Source organism: Melospiza melodia, chromosome 4, assembly GCF_035770615.1.
Source record: "Melospiza melodia melodia isolate bMelMel2 chromosome 4, bMelMel2.pri, whole genome shotgun sequence".
NCBI lineage: Eukaryota > Metazoa > Chordata > Aves > Passeriformes > Passerellidae > Melospiza > Melospiza melodia.
This window is the reverse complement of record NC_086197.1, coordinates 3,941,575-3,968,965: the sequence shown is the minus strand read 5'-3', so window position 1 is coordinate 3,968,965 and position 27,391 is coordinate 3,941,575. Positions and strand designations below refer to the sequence as shown.

The 27,391-nt window shown below is 42.4% G+C and overlaps 1 protein-coding gene across 2 annotated transcripts; it reads right to left on the bottom strand.

The window, feature by feature from the left end:
- Positions 1-4,160: 4,160 nt before the first annotated feature.
- RBM17 (RNA binding motif protein 17) lies at positions 4,161-15,290 on the bottom strand. 2 transcript variants are annotated; one of them, XM_063153675.1, is made up of 12 exons: positions 15,230-15,290; positions 13,946-14,086; positions 12,720-12,836; positions 11,708-11,874; positions 9,797-9,894; positions 9,226-9,282; positions 7,216-7,357; positions 6,126-6,277; positions 5,416-5,489; positions 4,981-5,079; positions 4,587-4,659; positions 4,161-4,441 (listed from the first exon to the last, which is right to left on the bottom strand). In XM_063153675.1, exons 2-12 carry the CDS (start codon positions 14,066-14,068, stop codon positions 4,338-4,340), a joined length of 1,206 nt encoding a protein of 401 aa, XP_063009745.1. In that variant the 5' UTR covers positions 14,069-14,086; positions 15,230-15,290; the 3' UTR covers positions 4,161-4,337. The 2 variants fall into 2 exon arrangements, with proteins under 2 accessions (XP_063009745.1, XP_063009746.1); XM_063153676.1 differs by having other exon boundaries at positions 9,797-9,891.
- Positions 15,291-27,391: the final 12,101 nt, after the last annotated feature.

Sequence of the window (27,391 nt, the reverse complement as noted above, 5' to 3'; positions counted from 1 at the left end):
CCTGGACTTCTGTAAGCCTTCCAAACATTGTCATCTGTGAGATTCTCCTCACAAAGATGCTCTTGAAGGTGCAGGAGCAGCCACCAAAAGCTGCCTGAATGATCAGTGGCTCAGGGTCTGGCTGGAGGCCAGGAGCTGTGGGTGAACTCCAGGGGTCAGTGCTGGGTCCAGCCCTTTAAACACCCTCATTAAAGCAAATTTGCAGATCACATGGACTGGGAGGAGTGGCAGCTACCTCAGGTCATGCTGCCACCCAGAGGGGCCTGGGCAGGCTGGGAAGAGGCTGGCAGGAACATCATGGAGCTCCATGAGAAATGCCAAGTCCTGTTCCTAAGGAGGAACAATCCCAGGCAGGAACATGGGATTAATTCAATGTAACACAAGGTGAAAATTACTGCTCAAGGCCTCTTGCACCAAGGGCTGTGAGGACTGAAAGTTCTCACTCCCCCATTAGACTTCTGCTTGTGGAGCAAGAAGAATCTGAGAGTTGAAGATCCTCTTTGAAACCTCCCATACTTGTCTACCTTTAAGAGAACTGTATGATGTTACAACACATCTTTTCTCTTGCACAGAGGGGTAGAATACCCTGACACACTCAAATCTCCCACAGGAGCCTGGTTTCAGATAAGCCTCTCCTAAGGCAACCACTTGCACAGACTGCAGCACATGAATTACATCTCCTTCTGAACTTGCTTCAGAATCCAAAGCTCAAGGCTAAGAAATCCTATTTTCTGTTGCCACAATAAAAAGCAACCAAATGGAATGTGGGTTTTGGTTGCAGAGTTGCCAACTCTCCAAACCACCTTCTGCATGTCCTTGGGCAAGATATTTCTTGTTCCTGCCTCTCTCCCTCCATGGCTATTCAGACAGAAAGTTCTTTGGGGCAACAACTCTCACCTTTCATGTAAAAGTGGCAAAGCAAACTGAAGAATTTGACAATAGTAATGCTAAAAATGTTCCCTGCAAGCTCCATCTCACATTAGATTTTAGTGACTTTACTGAGCAGGCAAAGTGATAAAATAACAGGTGAAATTCAACATAGGTTAAGTGCAGAACAGTGCAGGTGAGAAAATAAATCATAACCCATGTGCTGAACGACGGGCTCTGAAATAGCTGCTGCAGCTCAAAAACACCTTGGGGTTTGAACAATTAGGAAGGTAATCAAGTCACTAAATCCCCACTATTAATATAGCAGCCAGTGTTCTGAATTAAGAAGAGAACAAGGCAGTGATGCCATTGTGCAAATCCCTGCTCTTAAGACCTCAGGGTTGTTAATGCACCAGGCACCTCATTCAGCTCTGGGCTGACACGTCCTACACGTCCCTCCCAGCCTCCTGCTGGCTTCAGGACACTCAGATCTCTCTAATTCTAATCTGAATTCCCAGAAGCAATGAACAGTTCATACTTAGCCCAAGAGGAGATGCAGTTGTTCAATGTATTAGAGAATGACAGCATTTACACAGGTGCTTAAGCCAAGGAATTAAAGGTTAAATTTAGGAAATCATACCTGAAAAACACCCAGTGCTTCACTTGAAGCACTAAACCAGTAAGGTAAATGTTCCTAACAGCCCATCATCCTCTTCACTTTCTGTGAAATCAGAACCTTTTAGAGCACCACACAAAAAGAGAAACAAAAATATTATCAATGCTTCAGACCAGTCACCACAAAGGTACATGACAGAATGAGGTGGCTGCACAATATCCAGGGTGTAAAGACAAACCACCAAATAAAACTTGGTAGCTGCAAAGAGCTCCAAATTAAGTGCTGCTGAGCCTTTGGAAAGGGCACTCGCTGATGAAACAGAGGAGAAAACTGGATGTGTAAGCAGGAAGAGCTGGAGGTGTTAGATAAAAAGTTACTTGAGAAGCTACTCGAAATAGAAGTCAGTGGCAAGATTCCAGAAGAGGCAAATTCTCCAGCAGAGAAGTAAATTCAGAACCAAATATTTCAAGCTATGCAAGGTACAAACGCGCCTGAGGAAGTCTGAGCCAACACACTGTGTTGAAAAACAGGGAGAAGGTGCATTTGCCAAAAAATGCTTCCTGCTAAGGAGACAAAGTCTGCCCCCAGAGCTCAGTGAGTGCCTGAACCTCTGCAGGTTTCCAGAGCTGTGCAGGTTTGCTTGCATCACCTGCTCACACACCTGGCTCCACTGTCACGTGTTTGTGCAGCCTCCACCACACAGATGGAACTCAGGGGAGCTAAATCTGCTCCAGGTTTGCCTGCTTCAGTGTCCCCATGGTACAGAAAAACACCTCATTTATAGCAGGAATCTCCTACACAAAATACTAAATGAACAAACCCTCTCCCCTACATTTTCATGGATAAACTTTACTCCTGTCTTCAATCACAACAAGGATTTTCAGAATGAAACGGTTTAAAAATTGCCAATAAAGCCATTCTCAGCAAATGGAAAACCTTCAAGTTATCAGACTGGAAGCTGAGAAGCTGGTGCTGAAAAGCAGAACAGCTGGTTCAAGGCACACAAAACAGCCTGTGTACCTCAGGAAATACTTACAGCCTAGTCACTCAAGAGGTATTTGCTGAAACAAGAGCCATAAATATATCACATTGCTTAAAGCCAAGTCATATTTCAAGCTAAGTTCAGATCACATTCTATCTGCTACCAGTGGTTAAACTTTCTACAGCAGCCACTCAAATTATTTGAGTACTACAAGCAAACCTATGCTAATTCATAGCAGGCTAATCTGTTTTACTACACAGCAGCAAAGGCCTTAAAGTGTTGCTCAAAAACAAGGAGAAAACAAACAGCAGAGGCAGGAACAGATCTAGATTCTGGTTTTGCCCCAAGTTTTGTGGTTTTGGTGTCAGGGCTGTTCCTCTCCTCTGCTGCAGCGAGGGTGGAGCAGAGGAAGTGCCCAACTCTGAGGAACTGCCATGCCCAACACAAGAGCACAGTAAGGAAACCAACACACAGCAGGTAAAATACCAGGTTTTTTAAAAAAAGATTCTGTTTTACAAGCAAATGTTTGTACAGAGGTTGGTGGAACACAAGCAGACAAAATAAGCAAAACACAAGAGCCAAGGGTTTGTCATAGAAATCTGCAGCCAAAACTCAACAAAAGGGCAAGAACTGGAGATATTCACAGCATTGAACTACAGGTCTGTCCCCCCTCCCCCCAGTCCATGTGTGTGACAGGAAAAAGACATCCAGCATCAGCTTTCACACAGCTAAAACACTCTCAGGGCTCACAGCCACTCCAGTATCTCCACAACTCTGGGTGCAATGGGGCACAGAGACACTGCCACCACTGCAGAGTCCCCTCTTGGCAACTCTTTGTCACACACTGTTCCCAAACAAAAGGCAAACATAAAACCAGGAGCAGAGAGAGCTGTGTACTATTTTACATCTAGTTAAAACTAAGAATAGTAGTTTTAGTAGTTTGGTTTGTCAACTCTTCAGATTTTCATGAGAACTTCCCTCCATGGCCTCCTCCTTTGAAAACTTCCACAAGCACTCCTTCCCAAAAGAAAGCCTAACTCTGATGGTATTGGACCTCAAAAATAGAAATATAAACAGAAAGAACAAATAGTTAAACAAAGTTAGTTGCCTGTGTGTGAATCAGAGAATGAGATTCTGACAGCTGGCCAGATACAGGAAGGAGTTTCCTTTCTCCCTTCTAATGACCTGCAATCAGTTATCCCTGGATATTCCAGCACAAAGCTCCTGCTAAGTCTTAATAATTCCCTCCTTTCTCCATTTCCCTGGATTAGAGATAAATTTTCTTTTGCTCTGTGAAGCCAGACTCAATCCTTGTTATTTCAGTCTCCATTCTGGCACAGAAGCTTTGTCTTGGAGTCAGAACAAACCAGCTGTGCAATGACCCAAACCACTGGTGTGCAGAGATGAGGACTCAGGAGAGCAAGGCTCTAACTCTAGCAGAGACCATCAGGGAAGAGAAGATCACAGCACACAGTCCTTGTCCAAAGCTTCACACTTATTGTGGATCCAGCACAGGGACTCCATGATGAAGCACCAGAACAAAGAAAGCAGGAATAGAGACAAAGCATCTCCTCAGCAGTGGGTTTTCAACAGAGCAAAGTCACCTGAAAGCTCAAAAAAAAAAAACCAAAAAAAACCAGGATCCCCAGAGCAGAAAGCAGGAATGTGCAATTCAAAACCACACAGACGTGAATCTTACTTTCAAAGGGCTTTATATTACAAAAAACCATAAGTCACAACGAATGTGTAAAATCCATTCAATGGGGCTTGTTTCCAGTCTGCCAGGAAAGCTGCTTTTCTCTTCTGTATTCCCAGCCTACTGCTGAAAACCTGATTGCCAAAACAATGACACCTCGAGCTAGATTTTTAAAATCAAACTTGTTCTGCCAGATCCAGCACTCTGAACTTGTCCAGGTTGTAGAAACAAGCCTTCACCACTCTGCCTCCAAAGTATCTTCCATTTAGATCCACAACAGCTGGAATTGAAACAAAGAGCAGATCAGCAAGCTGCAATTCAATAAAATAAACATCTCTTTAACTAAACAGCCTGAGCAGTGAGACTGTTTAATCTCTCTACAGAAGTTAGCTCTGAGCTGCACAGGACACAATTTAGGATCCTACCTTTGATGGCAGATTCAACCCGTTCAAACTCTAAAAATATTCTTACAGCTTCATCATCAGGGGCACCAGGGATCTGAAACAAAACAAAAACCCCAAGCCATAAGTAATTAAAACAGTAGTGAGAACATTGCTTTCAATTGCTTTTCTTCACAAAGGCAGTGAAAGAATGAAATAAAAAGGTACCAAAAACAAAATACTCAAGTGGTTTTTACACAGTTGCTATTGCTAGAAGCTTGTATCTTACAGATACAGAAAATCCAGAATTCCAACACAGTAAAGGACCCTGAGAGAGCTTCTATGTATGCCTCTCTTAGGCAGTAACACTCCAGGTGTGAGGGATGAGTGCCCAGTTTGCTTTCAGAGCAGCCAAAAATAGAGACAGATTATCTCTTACCTCAAAGATGACACATTTCCCAACCTTGCCATATTTCTCACATTCCTCCTTAGTTTCAACTTCAAGGTCTTCATCCACCTCCCCAGCACCAACCATGTTCTGAAAGTCAAAAACAAACCCAACTCACTGCATGGAGTCTGTGCAGGTGATTGTGTAGACAAATCACAGATGCTCTGTGAACTGTGACCACAAACACTTTAAAAGCTTAACAGCTACAGGAGGAGACAGTTCCCTGTCCAAAGGCAAGGGAACTGCACAAATTAAAGCAGTGTTGATTTAAAGTCACAGCCTGTACCCCAGAAGTCAAAGAATTCCTCCAGAACACAGAACACTGTGGGTGCAGGCCAGAACCATTTGAACTGTGCAGAGTTTTGTATCAGGAACAGAGATTTAAACATTTCAGCACCAAGACACATCCCCTTACTCCCAACTCACCCTCAGTAAGACCACTTTAGTTGGGCATTTCAGGATCTCAGTTAAGGGGTTGGAATCTGCCTTCTTGCCTGTTTCTGTTTGAAGACAAAACAGTGAATAATGGTATAATTTAAGATTAAAGCTCAATTAGGGACTTTTATCAGAATCTTATTGATCAAATGGAATAAAAGCTACAAAATGTACTTTCATATCGGTGAGGAATAGTTATTCACAACTTGTAGCTACCTGGAATGACAGTAAGCAGAAAAATAAATTCCAAAGGTGTGAATTCAGCAGTAACACTGACAATGTACTACTTCTGAGAGGGAAATAATTCCTAAGCTCAGAATTGTATCACAAGAACTACAAGTATTCTGACTTCTACCACTTGTGCTCAGAAGCCTGGATGTTGTCTCAAGATCAGACAAGAGCAGGAAAATGAGAGCAATATCAACAGGATGTGACAGGGAAAAAGCTACAGGGGCAGAGCAGGATCAGCCCTGGAAGTGAAGATGCTTCCCCAACACTAAAAGAGGACAACTGATGGAGGAAGGGAAGGATGAGCTAAAAAAATGCATACAGAACCACTCTACACAAAGATAAAAAAATATAAATTTCCACAAGAACAAATATGACTCATTTTCCCAACTCCAATGTTTTCAACAAGGACAGATTGTAAACAGAAACCCAGGAGCTTCATTTCTCACACTCTTGGTGCAGGACACAATTACCTTTTTCTGTAGATTCACCAACAATGATCTTGCCACCCCTCTTGCTTGTTTTCTCTACTGACAGTGCTGTGCTGAGCCCCTGTTCATGTTTGCCCAGTCCCTGGCCCTCTCTGAAACCATATTTCTGCATGATTTTGTGAGCTACTGTCCCCCTGCAATGAGAAAAAGAAAAAAAATTCATAAAGGTTCTTCCACAAAACATTAACACTGCATTTCTCCTGAGTGCTCAAATATCCTACCTCCTAAAACTGCCTTACACAGGGGCAGAAAGTACAGGAGCTTCTACAACTTACATGATTTTTTTTCTAAACAAAAGGCTAAAAAGGCTAAAAAGTCTGGCTATGTAATGCTGAAAGATTAAAGCACTAAGTCACAGAAGAAATAGCCAATTGTGTGGTCAAAGTAAGGCAGGTCAGGTCAGATTTTTAGCCCTTCCTTCAATGAAGTCAGGGTTCCATGGTAATACTAATTAGAGGTGGTGGCAATACACAAGCTGGTCCAACTGTACCAAGTTTGGTTATCTTTCTCTGGACAATTTAAAAAAACCCCATCAAACCCAAAAATGAGGTCTCTAAGCTGTTTTTAGCTATAGATTCACCTTCATTTGTTGCCAGAGTAGTTGATACAACATCACATACAAGGCAGGAAAGTAAATGGGCAGATTTGCAGCCACAGCTGCTACATTCATGCAAAATACACTCTGAATTTTACAACAAAGCAGAGCTGAAATGATTTTAAATATCAATTTGCTGGTTTGTAGCAAATTTAAGAGAAAGCTGGAAAAGTAACCTAAAGAACTAACATGCCACCTGTGTTTTCAAGTACACTTCAGTGGCATAAACACTTTATGGTGGAGTGTGGCTTAAAAGCACAGCCTTGAATGCAACCACCTCAGGAGTGTTTTTCCCAATCCTGTCAATCCACATTTTTTTCCTCTGTCCTGCCAGTTTGGACTGTCTGAACTCAGACTAACCCCACACATGCAATGGGTTGTGCTCTTCTCTCCTGACAAACTATTTCAGGCTTTTGGTTTCCACCACCTTCCAATGCCTTTTTCCACAAAAAGTGCAGGAGTCACTGGTTGATTTACCCCATGTTGGCAAGGAAGGAGTTGCTGGGTCCTGTGGGGGAACGAGGTCTCTCTGGCTCATCATACACTGGGGGAGGAATTGCTGCTTTGGAAGAAGGTGCCCGAGGTCTTGACTCCTCCTCATATGGGAATGATGCTACAGCTGGAAAAAACAGACACATTTGGGTTTTTTTCAATAAAATCCTAACAAACTATGAAAAGGTTTTACAGACACATTTGGGTTTTTTTCAATAAAATCCTAACAAACTATGAAAAGGTTTTACAGACACATTTGGGTTTTTTTTCAATAAAATCCTAACAAACTAACTATGAAAAGGTTTTACAGACACATTTGGGTTTTTTTCAATAAAATCCTAACAAACTATGAAAAGGTTTTACACATAAATCCAAATCAGAAGAATGTTTCCTTTGCACATTCTGTTTTGACATCCCCTCACTTCTCTCTCTGAAACAACATCTGAGTTATTCTGGGTTTTCCTTATTGGATATAGATTGGATTTGAATCCAATCCAATATAGAATCTATATCCTCATTAGATATGGATTTCCACAGCTCTGGAATGCATTCATTAACCTCTTATTAAATGGAGAAGAAGAACATTAAGAGACCACCTGCACTACAAAGAGATTATCCAGAGGACAAACTCTCATTCACCAGGAAGAGAATTAAGACAAAAATGGATCAATGCACACAACTCAAGGCCCAAGGACTGTAATAAAAATACACTGCACATTTGCAGAGAAATCAGTCTATTAAAAAGAATGAATGCAACTCATCTCACTGGAAATTTCTGAACTGCAGCTATTCCTGGAGATGGATCTGGATATCTCAATCATACTGGTTAGATTATTAAATCACCTTCCACTGACAAGTCAAATAGCAAAATGAAAATTTAAAAAGCCTATTAGAACACTAGAAAAAAAATCCCTTTTGAATGGACTTTCATCAGACTGACCTAATTTCAGAATATTTTCTTGTACACTAGCTCTTGTATCTTATCAAATAAAAGGTCAAACATGAAGTTTGAGGATATAATATGAGGAAAAATAATTCCTATTTAAACAGAAGATGGACTGGACTATGGGACTTTTGCTACACCAATATTTTCTTGTTTTCTTCCAGCCTGGATTTGAGCACCAACTAAGAAGCAGTACAAAGATTTCCTTGTCACATTTTAAAAACTCTCCCCTTAAGGATATTTCTATTTCCAGCCTATATTTACTTTTCCTTGACACTGATTAATTGCTCTTAATTATTTACCCAAAACAATGTCTTTCTCTTTTGACTGTTTTTACATATCAAATGCTTTCACTGTATCATTCACTTAAGTTCTGAGGTACTTTCTACATTTTAATCTTGTCATAAATACAATGAGGACTCTTAAAAAAAAAATTTGTGTGCATAAGATTTTTTTTTCTTATTATTAAGCAGAAACATACTGGTAATTGCTTTAAATTTCAAAATTTACAGCAGTTAGACATGGAAAAAAATAAAGGAATGGTTTTGTTCCTCTAGCAGGATGATGCCATCTCGTGGACAACTGAGATCCTCACACCACCACTGCACACTAATCTCTTCAGCTAAACTGCATCCTGGAAAAATTTATAAAATTCTGTCTCTAGTGCAAAAGTCCTTTAGAAAAGATACTCACTAAGTACCTCCTCAAGGAAAGAGCAATGGAAAAATTCCTTCTGCAGACTGTGGAGGTTTCTAATCTACCCAGAGAAACCGGCCTATGATATTTCTTTCATATCAGAAGTGGCACATGGTTTTAAGAGCCCAGTTTGCCAAGCCACTTGTCCAGCAGTACAGAAAGATTTCTTCAGCACAGAATGTGAAGCAGGGCAGCATCACAGGTCCCCCACAGCCTCCCTCCACGAACAAAGAACTTGTTCATGTCCTGCTGCTACAAAGAATCCAACGGGAAAAGCAGGAGGAATTAATTAAATAGAAAGTTGAGCAGGAAATGAACACTGCTGGGTTCAGAGAAGAGGATTTTGGAGTACTCACGTTCTTTGTCCTTCTCCACAAGAGAAGTGGGTGGTGCAATGGCAGCTCCTCCCATACCTGTGAGCAAGAACACAACACATTTGGAGGATATCACAAATATCACAACAGACTTGAATTATTTACTGTAACTTTGTTGCTGAAAGACAATAAAGACTAATTTTGTTTATGCAAAGACTTATTTCTGACCCACATCATTTGACAAGCTCTAAGGGCACTGATGTAACAGATGCAGGAATGAAAAGCTGCAATAGTGAAAACTCAGATTCCCACAGACTGATTTATGTCATACCTCATCCCTTCCCTGGAACCTACACCATGCAGAAACTTACAACAGGTATACAAACTAAGGTTAAACAGAGGTATTTCCACAAGTAATTTGGCTGCCACCTGGCTCCATGGAAAAATACCAGTATTCTACATTCTGTTATGTTGTAATAAAATGCCTTTATTCCAAAGGCTCAGAATTAACAGTGTACTCAAGTGAGGACAGAGAAATCCATGAAACAGGACTGTGAATTCCCCTCCCTCTTTTTCTCCTCCTTCCACTCCAGAACCATAAGCAGTTCCTTACTTCTTTTCCGTCTCTCCCTCTCATAATCTTCATCTTCATCAGAATCTGGGTCTGGTCGCCTTGAAAAGCCACTGGCTTCGTGTCTGTCCTTACGCCTTCTAGGAGACACAGCAAGTCAGGATGAGAAACCATGGGAGTTAACTCTTGCTTTTCATTTGTGATCCCACCTCTGCAGGGTGAATTATTCTGCTCCATCCAACTGGCATTAACACATTTCCCATGAAAGTGCAAGTTAACACCTTCACCATTTGTTTCTTTGCTTTTACCATCATGGGGCATTTTTGGGCAAACAGAAGATGGATCTAAGTCAAGATTATTTTCTACTTGCAAGTGAGCCAAGAAGAATGCATGGAAAGGAGGAAGAATCTGAATAAATCTTGTCCAAACAGAACAGAGACTGAATGGAATAGGCCTTGCATGGAAGAGAGAGCAAGGTAACAGACATGAATTAATCAATCACCCTGCTTTGGACAGAACCCCTTTTACATTTCCCATCACAGACTAGACAGACCAGTATCATTTACTGAATAAAAAAATATCCTCATGCTTAAACATCAGATTGTTGAGACACTTGCTTAGCAATTAAAATAAGATTCAGGAATAATTTCTAATAAGAAGTAAGGAATGCTTCAAGATTTGTTTGCACTTCAGCTGTTCTCTGATGTGATCAGGAAATTGCTCATTTTAATACAACAAAAAGGAAAAGCACTTTTCCTTAAAAGTTAAGTGCACAAATGAAATCTTGCTCCTAGCACAGACACCAAAACTGTGCTAAAGGATGACAAAAACAGATTTACTGTGGAACCACACAGAATTTCTGAATCTCTACCCTATGAAATCAAAACAAATGCCCAGCCTGAACTTCCAAAGCACACATCTGATGAAGGTTTGGCTGAGATTGTTTCCCTGCTTGAAATCAGAATTTATTATGTATTTTTCACCTCTTTTCTCTAATGTTTATATGTATAAAAATATAACTGAAGAGCAGTCAAAGCTGAAGCTGTGGGAATGACATCCCAGATTCCTGAGGTCTTGCATGCCAGGAAGGCAGAGCCTCAGGCATTCCTTCTTCATCAAAACAACAAAGTTAAAACCATGAGAAGACAGAGAAGACCCAATGACTAGAGATATTAATCTCCACAATCTAAACAGGGCAGCAGAACTGTAATTCCAGATGATTCATACTGTGATGAGGATGGTTTATTCACTTCACTTGAAATGAGCCAATGTGATCTTCTGCATGGCTGGCAGACATTTTACCACTTATAACAATCAGATACTGAATCTGCATTCAACTTCCTTAACATGATTGCAGAGATTTCTTATTTCAGGGAAAGGGCATTAAAAATAAAGCAGTATTTTCTTTTGTTCAGAGACAACAGATTAATAAACATATAATTAACTTACTTAATAATTAAATTAGTGATTGTAGAGTATTAAAAAAGGAAATGCAATTATGCCTCTCAAAGGCTGTACTAGCTACATTTAAAACTGAATGCATCCATGGATCAGTTTGTAGTTTTTAGAAGCAGAAATGATGGCTCATCACTGAGTGCTGAAGAAGTTTTTCTGTAGTCAGGTGACAATGACATCAAATACTCTAAAACACCTGCAAGGTCAAAGTCTGCTAACAATGCATGAAATACTCAAATATTGCTGCTATTATTGAAACAAAGTAAATTTAGAATAATTTTGACAAGGGACTTGCAAAGCTGATGATTCTTATTGTTTTTGCACTATTTAGTGATTTTTACCAAGAGCATTAAAACATATTAATGAAAAGACTGCTCTTGTTTCTACAAGCATGCAGTATTCACACTCTCAGAACTTCCAAGAATGTAGAGAGATAAAACTAAATAAACTGACATGGTTATTTAGATACTATGTCAAGCCTCTAAACAAAAGCCTTACTTTTCTCTCTCCTCAATCTCCTTCTGCCTCTCCAGCTCCCGCTGCCGCTGCCGCTCCTCCCTCTGACGTTTCACCACCTTCTCGTAGTCATTTGGGAACATGGGATCATACTCATCTGCCAGGGGAATCAACACATCTCCTGCAGAAAAACCACTGGGGACAGGATCCTGGAAAAAAGAGAAATTCTTTTTTGAGCTGAGATCTGAAAACAACACACAGCTGGAAAGGAAAAATTTAACGCTTCTGATTCCTTCTGTAACGTCAGGTAATATCCTAATCCCACTGGTGCTGGAAGAAATCTTGGTTTTATTTAAACCTAACATTTCATCCAGTCTCTCATTACATTAAATTTTTCCCATGAAGAAAGAACCACCCCCTCCCCCTGCAAAATGCAAAGCAGCAGCAAATCAGCAGGGACAGGAATTTTTCAAACCCCATTAATGCATTATTAGAAGTTTTATGACATCTTTTTGCTGCAACCATCTGCAGGGTCCTCCCACACAATCTCATCAGGCTTTTTATCAGCTGCTATTAAAGCAATACCAACAGAGGCACACAGACTGTTCTCCAATCTGAAAGAACCATTTCAGAACTTTTCCCTTGAAAAAGCTGCAGGGAAAGTTTCTCTTGATTCCTTACCACGAGAAATTAATTTAAAAGGTTAGGTGGCTTTAGTTCTTTTATTTATCAGTTGACTGTTATACAGGTCCAGTTCCAACACTGGTGCAAACACAATTATAGTTATTATTTAGCTGCCCAAACTGCTGTCTTGCCAAGTAATTTGAAAGATTCTAGGATTCTAAGATGTCCAGGATTCTAAGAACACTTTTTTATAACTGCACATTAACCATGGTAATTCCATGCTGCACCACACGTAAGTCTGAATGAAGCTGAAATGTTAATTAAAAACTCTCAGCAGAGGAAGATATTCTCAGAAAATAATCAGTTTTTTGACCACTAGGAAACACTCAACTTCCAAAACATCTGGAACTTTCAGCTGCCCTGGGCTTACCTTCAGCCCAGCTGCCACGTGAGGGGGAGTGTCCACGATCTGTCTCTCATCAGAGGAGCTGCCTCGTTTCAGGTCAATCACTGGAGCAAGGACTGTGGTTTGTTTTGTTCTCTGACTCTGCAAAAACCACCAAAACACACAATGTCTAAAAAAGATAAAGCAGTTTTCTAAAAATCAGCTTGCTTGATATACTTGGCTGTAGGTGAATAGTCCTAGGTTTTGACTGAGAGCAGAAACACACAATAAAAATTCATCCAATCACTTCAGGTGAGTTTGAACTGGGTTAGTTTCTAAGAAACTCAGATTTATTCCAAAGAGCTACTGTTCTTCCAATTTATCATCAGATAAAATATTCTAAACTCTTCTGAACTCTTGAGTTTTCTAATCCTGTCCTGTTCTTCTGTTGGGCTATGGATACACTGCACATCAGTTACATGGACAAGGAGTATAACAAATACAGCAGCCAGTAAATTTCATCCATGCAGTTTGTTCCAATTATCAACCAAATCCTGCCCCCAGTTTCAGCAGCATAAATCAGGAGTAATTCCTGTGAAAAAATGCTGTGGCTACTTAGGTATCTGCCATCAGAGTTACTGCTTTCTTTTAATTAAGTAATTTCACAACAGAACCTACAGAGCCCAAAGAGCATTTGTGTCCTGCCTGAACCAAAATATCAACACTGCTCAAAGAAAAAGGGTGAAATTAAAAGAAGCAGCAATAAAAAGAGAAAATGGCTCTGTCACAGTCTAATAAGAATCAGCTGGCACTCCTCCTTTTCATCTACTCTAGAAATATTTGCTGTAAAATTTCTAATACATAATGATTTGCAGGTTAGCACCAACAGCCTTTAAATAACAACCATAAATGATGTAAACATGTAAATAATCAGTCATACAGTGACCCCTACTTACATTAAAAAAATAATTTTATACAGCTGAATCTCATTATCTTTAAAGCTAAACTTGAAGATCAGCTTTTGGCTCTGCTGCCTAAAAGCTCAGGGGTTTGCAGCACATACATCAGTGCTTCCTTCAGTTTTAATTTTGAAACACTTCCTCTAATAAAAATGAATTTTCCCTTTTTCCCCTTCAGCTTTGCCAAGCTCTTTGCTACAAACTCACAGACAAATGCCAGCAAAATGACCTGATTATCAAATCAGTATTCTGAGGTCACAAACACAATGCACTGAACATGAAAGAAGTCTGAAAAACAGGAAGGGACTGTACCTTTGCTTGTGTGAGAGCTGCTTTCTTCACCTGCAGCTGAGACTGCAGCAGTTTGAAATTCTTGGACCAGCCTTCTGTTTTGGAATCGCTGGTCTCAACCCCCAAGTCATCGTAGAGTGACATTTTCTCTTCAATTTAAAACTGAAAGACAAAAGGAAAAAAAAAACTTCAAATGACACCATAAATCTATTTCCAGGTTATTTGCTAATAGTTTGAGTACCCCACCTTTTATTTCACTTTTCCTAAAGCCAGAGAAAAATGACCTTTTTCTGGCTAGTGGTCAATATACAAAACTAGAGCAAAGCTGTATAAAAGTAACAGTTTGAAAGGTGATGAGAACTGCTCAAGAATTAATTGAATCCTGCAGAGGTTTATGAACAATTAGGGCTTAATAGCAAGAAGTTTACTGCAAAAAGAAAAGGTTTTTGAGGATTATCTGGCTTTGGGATGAACACAGAGCAGGTTATAAAGGCACAGATGCACAGGATGAGGACAGGGTGTTGCAGGAATTCCCACCTGCCACAGAGCAGTGGGATTTTGGCAGCAGGACCGATGCTATCCAGGGGGAGACAGCACACACTGGGGAACCACAGAATCAATCAAGGTAGGAAAGATCTCTGCGATCAAGTCCAAATCTTGTCTGAGGATCAGCTTGTCACCCAGACCAGAGCACTCAGTGCCACATCCATTTTTAAGCTGGACATCTCCAGGGATGGCAACTTCAAAACCTCCCTGGGCACTCTGCTCCAAACCTTAACCACCCTTTCTGATAAGAAATTCTTCCTAATGTCCAACCTGAACCTGCCCTGGCACAGCTTGATGCCATCTCCTCTTGTCCTGTCGCTTGTTACCTGTGAGCTAAGCCCGACCCCCTCTGACTGTCCCCTCCTGTCAGGGACTTGTGGAGAGCGAGAAATTCCCCCTGAGCCTCCTCTGCTCCAGGCTGAGCCCCCCCAGCAACTCCTCCTCGCACCGGTGCTCCAGACCCTTCTGGATGGACGGATGGATGGATGGATGGATGGCGCTGTCACCGCGGGAAGGGACAAGGCAGCGAGGCACAGGAGCTGTCCCCACGATAAAAGGAAGGGCAGGCTGCGACCTCCGTCACTCTGGGAACAGAGGGGGCAAAGCAGGCCCTGACGCCCCCCCCACCTTCCACACAAGCCCGGAGCCGTCCCAGGAGCCGCTGAGCGTGGCACACCCGCCCTGCGCTGCCCTCCCACACCCTCAGAGCCCGGAGCCGCCTCCCCACACGGCCGGGCCGGGCCCGGAGCCGCCGCTCACCCGTCCCGGCGCCGCCGCCGCCATGAGCCGGCGCTGAGCCCGCCGGGAAGGGCCGCGCCTGCGCACTGCGCCCCGCGCCGCCGCCGCCACAGCGCCCCCCGGCGGCGGGAGGAGGGAGCGGCAGCGCCGCCATTGCCGCCCCTCACGGCCGTTCTGAGGGGATGGGAGGGCGGCACGGCAAATCTCGGGAATGGGAGAGGCGGCACGGCTAATCCCGGGAGCTTGGAGGGCGGCACGGCTAATCCCGGGAATGGGAGAGGCGGCACGGCAAATAACACAGCAGTCAGGCTGGGAGGGCGGCAGGGAGTGCAGGAGGCGGGTGGAATGCTGTCCCCGCCCCAGCTGCCCTCGCGGAAGATAAGCCCGGGTTCCTTCGGGTTCTCGCGGTGCGCGCCAAGTGTGATCTGCGCTCTCGGAGGTTTTATTTGCTCATAGAGTCCCTGAACCACGTCTGAAGGAGGCCACGGGGATGGGGAAGGGTTTGGAGGGGAAGCCCTGAGGGCGCTTGGGTTGTTTAGGAGCACTGGACAGCCTCACTGGAATCTTCAGCGTCCCCCCGAGAGCGGGCGGCAGGCGCTGCTCTCTGTGGTGACAGTGACAGGAGCCGAGGGCAGGGCTGGACTTATACCAGCACTGTTTGCTCTGGATGTTCTGTGTGAAAAATGCGTGTATTTTATGATTGGCTTTTCGCAAATATTAAAATGAATATCATATGTGTTGTGTTAGAAAGTAATGCTGTATTAATTCTCTTAAGTAGTTTGTTAAATATAGTTTTGGGTTATTAAAAAAATGTTAAAATAGAAACTATGCTATGTAGGATACTTTTTTTAAAGAAAGGACTCACAGCGAGATAGCAGACACAGGACACCTGAATCTTTCAGAGAAAAAGAATTTATTGCTCCATTATCAGAAGAAACGAACTTCCCGCCTCGAAGGCCCTGTTAGGATTCAGAGGAAGAAGCTGACACTGACCAGACAGAATCCTGTGTTTGAATGGAATTTATGCATCATATATGAGATGTATGAATATGCAACACGTTATTGTTTTTAAGGGTTAATCCTTTGTTAATGTGGGTCCTTTTTCAGGCTCGTGCTGCCCAGAAAAGGTACCGGACTCTCTGTAACTCTTTGTCTCTATTGTCTCATATTGTCCTAATTCAAATTATCCAAATTATTATTAGTCTAATTGTATTACTATTTTTATAGCCATTTTATTGATATTAAACTTTTAAAATTTTAAAAACAACTGATTGGCATTTTTCACATCCTGTTATAATTTTCCATGCCGTGTTTCTAACTCCTGAAGTAAGCTGTGTGTGGAGGTACCAGTCATTGATTTCTCTGGGTCTGGATTGAAGGCACTTGAGATGGCAGTTCATGTTCACACTCAGGTGTTTATTATTTCTTATCAGTAAAACAGTCTCACTGCTGTGAGTTGGGCAGCTTTTCATTAGAAGGCACAAAATGGCCAACAATCTCTTGTTCCAAGGGCTTTTAAGACTGAACTATGCGATTAAGAACTGACACCTGGGTTATTTTCCCTTTTAACCCAATAACTGATCCCACAGAGCTGCAATGGGGACTTTTCTGCCCAATTACAAAACACCACCCAAACCCATGGAGAAGGAGGAAGAAGCATGAAGAAGAAACCCAGGATGACACCCTGTGCCCTTCCATCTACAACATACTAAAAATCCCAAAACCTCAATTTCTCAGCAAGTGATACACCTACACTGCTCTCTATAATGTACTGCACACTTTTGTGGATTCCAGTCTACCTTGAAGTCTGGGAAACTTTCTCCATGGATGAGGGTCAGAGTCAGAGCTGCCCTGGGGGTCAGGGCACCCCAGAGCAGACAGAGGAATATTCCCTGTGCCCTGGATTTCCACATCTGGGGTGGTTTATTCAGTGAATAACCTGTCTCCACGGCCATTCAGTATTTCCAGTTATTTACCAAAGGCACCTGAGATTTTGGTGAGAGGAAACAGAGACAGTGATATGAGACTCTTCTGAGTCTGGCAACAGAGTCACACTGAGAAAGTTACAAAAACAGAAAACTTATTCCTCGTCAAGTGTATTTCAAACAACTCTGTCTTTTATTCCAGCATGTTTGCTGCCACTTCAGTGTGCCATCAGTGCTATTGAGGTCACTGGGTAATTGTTATTGCAAAATATTTGGCTATTAGCAGGTCTTGCTGCATGATGTCATTTGGGCCTGAAGTGGACTTGTTCGGTCTGCAGAAACAATTTTTGTTTTCTAAAGCAAACCTTAAAATTCTGCATCTGTCTGAGCCTGGAATTCACCCAACCATACCAATTCTCCAGCCCAATATCTTGCACTAATTATTTAATATCGTCTTTTGACAGAGGTAAAAATGGATTTTCTTTTTTACTTCCACTGGGCTGGTGTGTCTCCAGCTCATACCAAGCACCTGAAATAGATGAGCTGAGTTTTCTAAGAATTATGGCCACTTGCACCACATGATGATGCAAATGAACATGCAAGACTGTCTGCAAAGCCAAACACAACCTCAGCCCTGAAGCAGATAGATCTGGCACCTCAACCTCAACATTTTACAAGCACTATCTCTGTATTAATCAGAAAGTCCTTATCTCCAGCACTGCTTCTGACTGTGCTACTGTGCAGTTTATTTCCCTGTGGTTAGCTGACAAAATAAATATAATAAAGCTACTACTTCCTCTCCTACTTCTGCTGCTTTCTATTAACCCAGTCTTTCTAAACACATTTACAGATATGTCTATTTTCATAATGACAGTGAAAGCTCCTGAAATATAAGAAGAAATTATCTTCAGTTTATTTTTAGAGGATCTCCCAAGCATCTTCCTATTTTTTTTTTTTTTGCTTTAGCAATGCCTGCATTTTTTAAAGGAAGGATTGATATAATTCACACATCTGCCACCTCATGGAAGAAAAAAAAATCAGCAAGACTCTCCTTTTACAGCATAAGAATCCCACTGAGAAAAGAACTATGTATCCTATGTTAAGGGAAGGAATCAATAATTAATTGCATCAGAAAGCAGGGAGAGAAATCCCTGTGGGTTGAAATGTCACAGAGCAATATCACAGCATGACAGGCACTCAAAGGAGAAACTCAAAGGAGTTTGGAATCTGCAAAGGTGGAAAACACGAGAGCAACAGGAGATTTCAGTTCCTCCTCAGAACAAGTCATAACAGGGAGGGTAAAGGTTGAATTATCAGACCTGTAAACAACTCCCTGTTAAAGGCAGGAATCAGATAACTCACAAGGAGAGGAGCAGCTCGTGGTTAAGCCTGGAAAGTTCAGTAGGCACGGATCAAAACTCATCCATCGCTGTAATAACAGCCACAGTGTATTGGTACACACCCACTCCGGAGCAAAGGAGCCAAGAAAATCCTTCTCATTAAATCCAGGGAGGCTGCAGGCAGGTAAAGAAACCTCACCCTGCTGCAAAGGTCACAGACAGACTGGAAATGGAGGAGAAATATGTGAGCTCATCTCCAGCACTGCACATCTTGAAGGTGGGTTAACTGTGGCTGAAATCTCCTTTTCCTCTGCAAAGGTGGGGGAGCACTGGCCAGCTCTGTGCCTCCTACAGACCCTCACAGGTGTTGAAGTCTGATTTTCCAGCTATTTTTATTTTTTCCCATTCATATTCCAAACCTTTCCACGGTGGTGCTTTTCCTCTTGAATCCCACTCATGATTTCTGTGTCACCAGTTCTACATCTGTGCCCGCCTTTCTAATCTCACATGGCTCTGTCTTTATGTTTTCTTGCAGCTCTTTTCTCCCAGTTTCACAATTTTCTCATCATTTTGAGGTGAGTTTGATGCAGCTGGGGGAGAGGAGAGGAGAGGAGAGGAGAGGAGAGGAGAGGAGAGGAGAGGAGAGGAGAGGAGAGGAGGATTATGGAGATGGGATTAGTCACAGGGAGGTCCAAAAAGCTGTGAATAAACCAATTTTCCCACTATGACAAGAGCCACCAGCCTTGCATGGAACCCCTCATTGTACTAACAGGCCACCTGGAAAAGGTGAACAGCCAAGGTGGTGAAATGTGCCGCAAATCCCAATTTTTTCAGAGTAATCAGCCAAAAGCTGGAAGCAAGAAGTTGCAGAAGGATGGCGTGGCACTGGCTGCGTGATGAGATGGCAGATGGGACCCAGTGTTAATGAATGCAAAGCAATGCCCACAAGACAAAATAGCACTAACAAAACACACACAGCAGCAGCTCTAAATCAGCTGCTTCCATTAAGGAAAGAGATGCTGCATTCATTGGGGATAATTTTCCTGAAATGCCTACTTAGTGAAGGAAGGAAGCAGGAAAGCAAACAGGCTGCTGGGAAGCATTAAAATCTTAAAAAAGGAGAAAGTATCCTCATAAATCCAACGTGCACATGCACGTTTGAGTGGCCACCTGCACTCCTGGGTATCTCATCCTCTCCAAGAAGCAGCAGTGCAATAAAAAACTTAAAGAAATTCAGATGTGTGGAGTGAAAAGAGGCAGCTGAAGGGGACCCTGGAAGCATCAAGCACCCAAAATGGTCCAGAAAAGGTAAATAGTTCTTATTTTTCTCCCTGATGGTGATCTTTAAGAATGTGTAAAATAAAGCAGTGCTGAGGGGGGAAAAAAGCAGCCATGAAATGTCTCATTTATGTCTCATTTCCCTAAAGCATTGATGGCAGTTTTTGGTGGATGTGGATGATTTGTTGTATGTTACAGATCTCCTCTGAGGGTGAGGGCTGCTAATGTGCCAAAATGGCATTAGAGGGCAGTGCACGGCAACCTAACTGGAGATTTTGGGGTGGCTGTGAGAAACCGCCCTTTAGAACCGCTGAGGATCAGGAGAGCAGAGCAGCTCCCACTCACACAGGTGGGAAATGGTGGGGATCAGCACGGGGCACAAAAGCAAAACATGAGGGCTGATCAGAGCAGTGTCAGCCTGCTCAAAAAGTAATTAAATCCCATTAAATGGTGGTTTCCAGCCAATGGTGGAGATCCCAAACAGAGAACCAACCCTGCTACACACCACACTTTTTGTGGTGACCCTGCCAGAACCTCCAAACCTTTCTGGATTTGATTATTTGATTTTCCTTTTTTTTTTTCTTTTTCCCAGAAAATGCTTGCTGTTGTCCTCCCAATGATCTTCAGCTTTGTTCACAGGGCAAAATGAAATATGAAGAGGAAAGTCCCAGAGGGAAGATCAGCTTAGGTTTTGTACCTTAAAAAAACCCCAAACTTCAGGGAGTAGCAACCTGAAAGAACTGAAAATGATTAGAAAGACATTTAAAATATTCTTTCTTCTGCTAAGGGAACAGCTGAAAATGTGACTGTGAAAGCAGTGAAGGAAACAGTGCCTTTTGCCATATATAGAATAACCCAAACCCCCAGAAAATTGTGGGGCTTTTTCCCCTATTTTTTACTTGCTTCACAGTTTCACCTAGTTTCATACTTTGGCTGAGTTCCATAACTAAAATGAGTAAGAAATGTCTCAGAACAGAAACATTTCATCACAGATGAAGTTTCCAACACACATACTTCAATATTTTTGATGACAACTGAAAAAAACTCCCATTGCTTTTGACACTGCACAGGGAGTGTTTTTGTTTGGCCAGCCATGGGAAAAAAAACATGCTTTAAATGAGGAAATGACCATTTTGTCCTACCAGCACGGTCTCAGGCTTGTTTGAAGAAGTGAGAAAACATCAAAAACACAGCAGTGAAAATATTACACATGACTAGACTCAGTACAGATGGGATATCTGCCATCTCTGAGGAAAAAAAGGGTTGTGCTGCTCTGCTAGAGGAAGGATTTGGATAAGAAATTCTTCAGAACTCCTCCGTGTTAGCCACAGAGGGTTTCTGTGCCAAAAATGCAGGTTCCTTACATGCTGAAAATCCCACTGCCTGAGAAACTGGAGGGATTTCAGGAGGTTTGTCTTTTTGGAATTCTAGAGGATCCTGAGTTGAAATGGACCTACAAAGATCTGGATTGAGAACCTTTGCTGGGAGTTGGACTCAGTCACCCCTGTGTGTCACTTCCAGCTTATAATGTTCTATGATTCTGTGATTTTATGAAAATGAGGGGGATGGGGAATTAAACCTCTGTTGCATTGGTCACCAGTTTTAAAACTAATAACTGAGAATGACACTGTGAGCCAAGGCAAACAGTGAAGGAGGGTTTGGAAGTGGAGAAGAAAATCAGCTTTACAAACATCTGAATGAAAGCTCTATCCAAATTTACAGGTAATCTTTTTGGACTGAAATAAAATTCTGGATATGAGATTAAATTCTAAGAACTGTGGGTTGTTATCGAGCAGAGCGACGTCGCTCTGGAAATGCCTCTGCTCTGATCATTCACAGATAGGTGAGGTTACCCTTCCTCTTGCTCAAGATTTATATCAAGTTCTTATGAACCCGTTTTCAGCCCAAAACAGCTGAGTCCAAGAACTTGAAGTTCAAAGAGAATTCTCTGATGTCCTGTCGTGGTGGCTGTCACGACATTCCTGGTATAAACAGAATTATTTGGTGTGAGAAGCACATTAATGGGCTCTGAGATGCTCATGGACAGTGACAGATTGCCCAGAGAGGTTGTGCAGTCTCCATCCTTGGAGGTTTGCAAGGCCAAAGTGAATAAATCCAGCTGGGATCTAATTACCACCCTTGTTTCCAATCTGAGCTGTTTGATGAATCTGGGATTGTTTCTGTGGCTTTGTTACTTGCTGTACTTCTCCAGAGAGATGAAGGGAGAAGATTTAGCATCCAGACTTGCTCTGGATTTACTTTCCAAGTGCTCTGACCACTGGGAAAATGTCAAAAGGATTTCTCCTCCATTAGGGATCCCCAGCTTTTAAAGAGAAATTCAGCTTCTTTCCATGCAGAATTTTGTGCCTTGTCTGTCTTTTTGTGTGGATTTCTTCCCATGTGGGTCAGGTGCAGCGTCGTGGGCCCTGAAGTGTGTCCAGTGGTATTGATATTCCAGGTAAATTTTTGAAGCTAAGACACGTTCAGAATCTGTTGAATGAAGAAATGCTGGTTTAGTTGTAGAGGACTTACATTCCAACCCTTCCAAATGTTTTTTTCCCACAGAGGTGTGTGATGCCAACAGAGACAGGAACACTGGAACATCCTCATCCCTGAGCAGCCTGGTCTAAGGGATATGACTCTGGTTTAGGATTTGGAACTTCCTCAAACCCCAAGCAGCATTTTCCTGCTGTTTAGAAGTTACACTTTCCATCTCACAAGAGGACCATATATATGGATATGTATATAGGGATGTTGTCTTATACAATTAGAATATAATTTATCTCATAAATGTTTATCTTTCTAAAATTGAGATGCCTAATATGTTTTCAAGCACAGGCTGTGGCCAGGTAGTCAATCATCCCTAGAACACAATCCTTGGAACAGCACTTTCCTTATTTACTTGGATACTTTCCATATTCCACTTTATATCTTAGGACTTATTTTTGGTCATAGTTTTTTTTTTTAATTTTATGAAAATACATAATTGTTTGCCATGCAGTTTTGGATAACTCTACAATTCACAAGACACGGCTTGAGTGAGAAACAAAGACCTGTGTGTTTATTCTGAGTGTGTATCTTGTGCAACACAGAAAAACTTCTATGTTACAAAACAACCTAATGACTGGAAGTTGAAACAAGATTAGGAACAAAAGCTGATTATTCTGCATTTTTCTGGGCAGGATTTTTTGCCTCTTCCTTCAAAAATATTATCCTGGTTTCTGAAAAAGAGACCTGATACTGAACTACCCTGATGGGTAATGTAGCCCAGCCTGTCAACTCTTACATTTCTTAAAAAAACAAAAGCAGTGTAGCCAGAGATAGAGGACTCTAAAGTCCTTGATGATCTGATCCCATCATGGATCTGATCAGTGTACCATGGAAGGCAAATGATGGAAATTGAACACTGAGCTTTCACTTTTTTCAACCTCACAGTGTTCACCATGTGCCTTGTTTTTCCTCCTACACTCATTCCAATGCCTTAACCATAAACGAGCAATGGCCAGGTGTGAGCATGGTCCTCCCTTCTGTTCCTGAAAAACAAAGAAGACATAAAAAAAAAAAACCACCCCAAACCTACTCTTCAGGTAAACAGCATTATCTCCACCATCAGACCAGACCACATGCACGTAAAAGGATGTGTTATCAAAAATATCTATAATGGTGACCTTAAAAAAGTACAAGCAGTGCTAATGAATTTCTTGTTATTTTAGAAAGGGACTTTCTTCTCCGTTGGTGCAGAGAGCTTCCTGAAGCAAAAACAAAAGAAGATTTTCTCTCTTTCTTTTTAAATGTAAGATAGAAACATTTTGACTAAATTTCTGCTCTGTTGTTTTCTAGTTATTCAGAATCAGGAGGAGATGTTTTCAGTGATCCTTCAGCCCAGAAAAGAGAAGGGTCTGGGGAGAACTTCAGGCACCTTCCAGTACCTAAGCAGTCTCCAAGAGAGCTGGAAAGGGACTTTGTGTGAGGGCATGGAGTGACAGGACAAGGGGGGATGGCTTTAACCTGACAGAGGACAGCATTAGATTGGATATCAGGAAGAAATTCTTTACTGTGTGTGTAGTGAGCTCTGACACAGGGTGCCCGGAGCAGCTGTGGCTGCCCCATCCCTGGAAATGTTCAATGCCAGGTTGGACAGGGCTTGGAGCAACCTGGGATAGTGGAAGGTGCCCCTGCCATGGTAGGGGGGTGGAACAAAGTGATCTCTGAGTTCCCTTCTGACCCAAATGATTCTGTGATGCTAAGACAGAGTCCTGTCTCAGTTCAAAGACTGCACATGGCATCAAGCAGGAGAACACAGAGACATCTCTGCAGTTAACGTGAATGTTTTTATCAAGAAATTATTGTAGAGTTTGCAGGTGCTGGGCAAGGGGAAAGGCAAGGAAGTGAATTGCCCATTCCACATTTGGAGTTAGCGGAGGAGCCAAAATTAGGACGAGGTGCTCTTAGCTGTCTCCTCAGATGGTAAGAGTTATTGATTAGTGCAAGATTTAAGAGCAATTAACAAAATTACAGAGAACATACACCCAGTGGTAACCAATCCCTATACTCTTTTGACCACACTGAGGGATGGATTAGGGTGGTTTACTGTTGTAGACCTGAAGGATGCCTTTTTCTGCATTCCTGTGCACAAAACCAGCCAAGATATAAACCAACATATAAAGTGTTAGCAAGTCCTCCTCTCAGTTTAGTTAGACAGAACAATCATTTTCCAGCCCCAGAAGCAAGGACACCTTTGCAGCTTCAGGCCCCAAAATTGTTAACAACAAGGAATTGAGGAGAGCTATCTGAGAGGATGGGATTTGATAACCTGGAGCTCTAATTGGACAATTAACCCCAATATGGAAATGGACCAAAACTTATTAAAGAGTGAAAACTTGTGTCCAGTTGCCTATCTTGGGGGTAGCCACAGCTGGGCTCTTGTACTGGTCAAGATGTATCCTTTGAAGGCCTTTTTAATAAATACCTACTTTATTATTTTAACTCTGTCTAGCCTCTGTTCCAGGCAGCCTCTCAAGGCATTGTGGGCTCCTTCTGATGCTTGTTGCCCTTGACAGCCAGTCCTTGTCATGAAGCTCTCCTCTCTTAGCTCCTCTGGTTTCCCATGTATTGGAAATTCCCAGTTGTTGGTTATGATTTCTCATTTCAAAGCTCCACACTGGGGCTGGATGTTGCCAGAATGGAGCATTCCAAAGGCAGAGCCAGGCTGTGCCACCATGGGGAGCTCACAGCAATGCCTGTGACAATCTGTGAGTGACAGCAGCTCTGATCAGACAATGTCACTTTTTGGGGAGTGTGAGAAGCTGAGGTTTGGCTGTGCATGGACATTTGAGATGCCACAGCAACCAGGATGCAAACCCAGTTGCATTAAAATGGGTGCAGTTACTGTCTTTGTACAAGTATTTAATTTTTTAATTTTCTTGATCCCACTAAAGAGAAATTATACAGATGTTATCATCTTGGTGAATACTGAACAGCCAAGCAGGTAGATACTATCATTCTATTATGATTTATTTTTTCATATTATCTTTCATCTATTCTTTTATAGTCCAAGCTATATCTGCTCATATCTGGCAGAGCATCTGAAGTACTTTCCACTTCTAACTTTAAATGACCTGACAAAACCACTCCAAATTGAGAAAGCTCAGTGTCTGGCTTTTATTAGTCACATCAGATATTCAGGTTTTCCACTTGCTCCCCGTGAAAACGCCTAATGAGGTGGTTTTTGAGTGCCACTCTTTGTATCATGCAGGTGACAGATAAAATGAAGATGGTCATGAGGGCATCTGAGCGAGGGGCAGTCTGGCTGATAGGAAGTAAATCAGCCCTGGAAATTGTCCTCTCTTTGTTCCTTCAACACAAGGGACATCAGCCTCTCTGGGACATGGGGACATGTGAAACTCTACCCAAAATATTCTCACTTTCAAAGGCTTATTTAATAATTCCCTATATTAAAAGTAATACAAAAAGCAAGTCAAACTCAAGATGAGGGAATGTTGACCTCTGGGAGCTAGAAATAAAGAAAATGAGGAATTGGAACCATCCACTTTAGGACAGAGCCTACAATTATAAGATTGTTTAATGTTTTCTTCAGAGGACTGCATAGGGTTATGGTTATTACCATGCAGGGATCAAAATAGACAGGACTTCAGAAGGGCTGAACTGTGATAATCAGAGGTATCAATAGAGAAGAGGGCAAGTGTACATCCAGGAGAGATATAAAAGATCCCACATGTTGGTTTTTTCATCTGATCTCCTGCCTGCAGTGTCACTGTACCCTTTCAAAGCACAAGATCATCCCACACACGATGGAATTCTGCTGGATGAAGGTGACCTCCAGCCAAATCTGCACATTTTGTGCAGTTGGTAAATACAATCAGATTCTAAGCCAATTGCACTCACTGTGTGAGCTCAGCATTTTGGGGTGAGGACCCCTTTTCAGCCCTGAATGTCCTTAAGTTACAATGAGCTTTGTCCTGATCTCTGGGAGAAAGCTTGAGGCCATTTGCCCCACATGAATGATTCCTCTGCAACTTCCAAAACCAACCACCTACCGCTCAGCTGGATGGATGCAGGTGGTGAAATCAGGTCTGGCTGTAAAATGTGGACAGTTTCATTCCTTAGGGTCAGAGGAGAACTTCCTCAGGGCAAGAGTACTTGTGAACAGCCTGATAAATAGCTGCTGTTTTCGTGGAAGAACAGCTCCAGGGCATGAAATATGAACTGCTTTATGGAAATAATCCTGTATTTCATTAGCATGTTTTACTGTCTGGGTCACAACAGTAGAGAGGCATTGACCATCAGAGGCCCTGAACAGAAGAGGTGTTTGGATTCATGTGGACATCTTGGACCTCTCCATAGTACAGATTTGCCAGCTGCAGTCCATTGCTTTCACCTTTAATTGCATTACCCTTCAAGAGTGAAACTGTGCAGAATCCAGCCCCAAACCTGCTGTGCTCCAGCATTTATAACCTGTGCACAAGAGTCAGAAAGATGGTGAGGGTCTGAATCCAGGACAATTTCTAGGTCATCTAATTGAAGGGATTAAACCTGGTGGCAAGGAGGTTGTTTTTGCCCAGGTCTCTAAGCACTGGGAGACTGTTATGGACACCAAGGCAACGCAGGGCAATGTTTGGTGCTAATTATAGCAGGCAGAGTTTGTTCGTGCTAGTTGAATGCCAGCTGGGAGGTTTAGTGGGTGTCCTCAAACCAAATGTGACATCTGCAGCATTTGGATGCTCACAGGCAGTGCAGTGAAGCAGCCACTTCACAGTGGAGCTCATCTCACCCCAATGCAGGCATCAGAAATAGGTCATCTGAGCTGCTTCTCCTCTCCTTTCACCATGACAGCAGACGGATGACTAACTCAAAAGTCTGGGTCTGCACCAACGTCTCATTAACTGACAAAATGTGGAAAACACCTTGTTGATCCAAAATTCTTTCCTCATCTTGTCTCAGCAGGTGAGCTCCCTCAGGAGAAAGACACAAAGTGCCCTGGAATCCTCCACAGGCCTGTCAAGTTACTCACAGTTTGCACCTCGAACATCCATCGTCTCCTGGTCAGGGAGACCTTAGAGCAGCATTCCAGTATCTAAAGGAGGCTCACAGGAGGGCTGGAGAGGCACTTCTCACAAGGG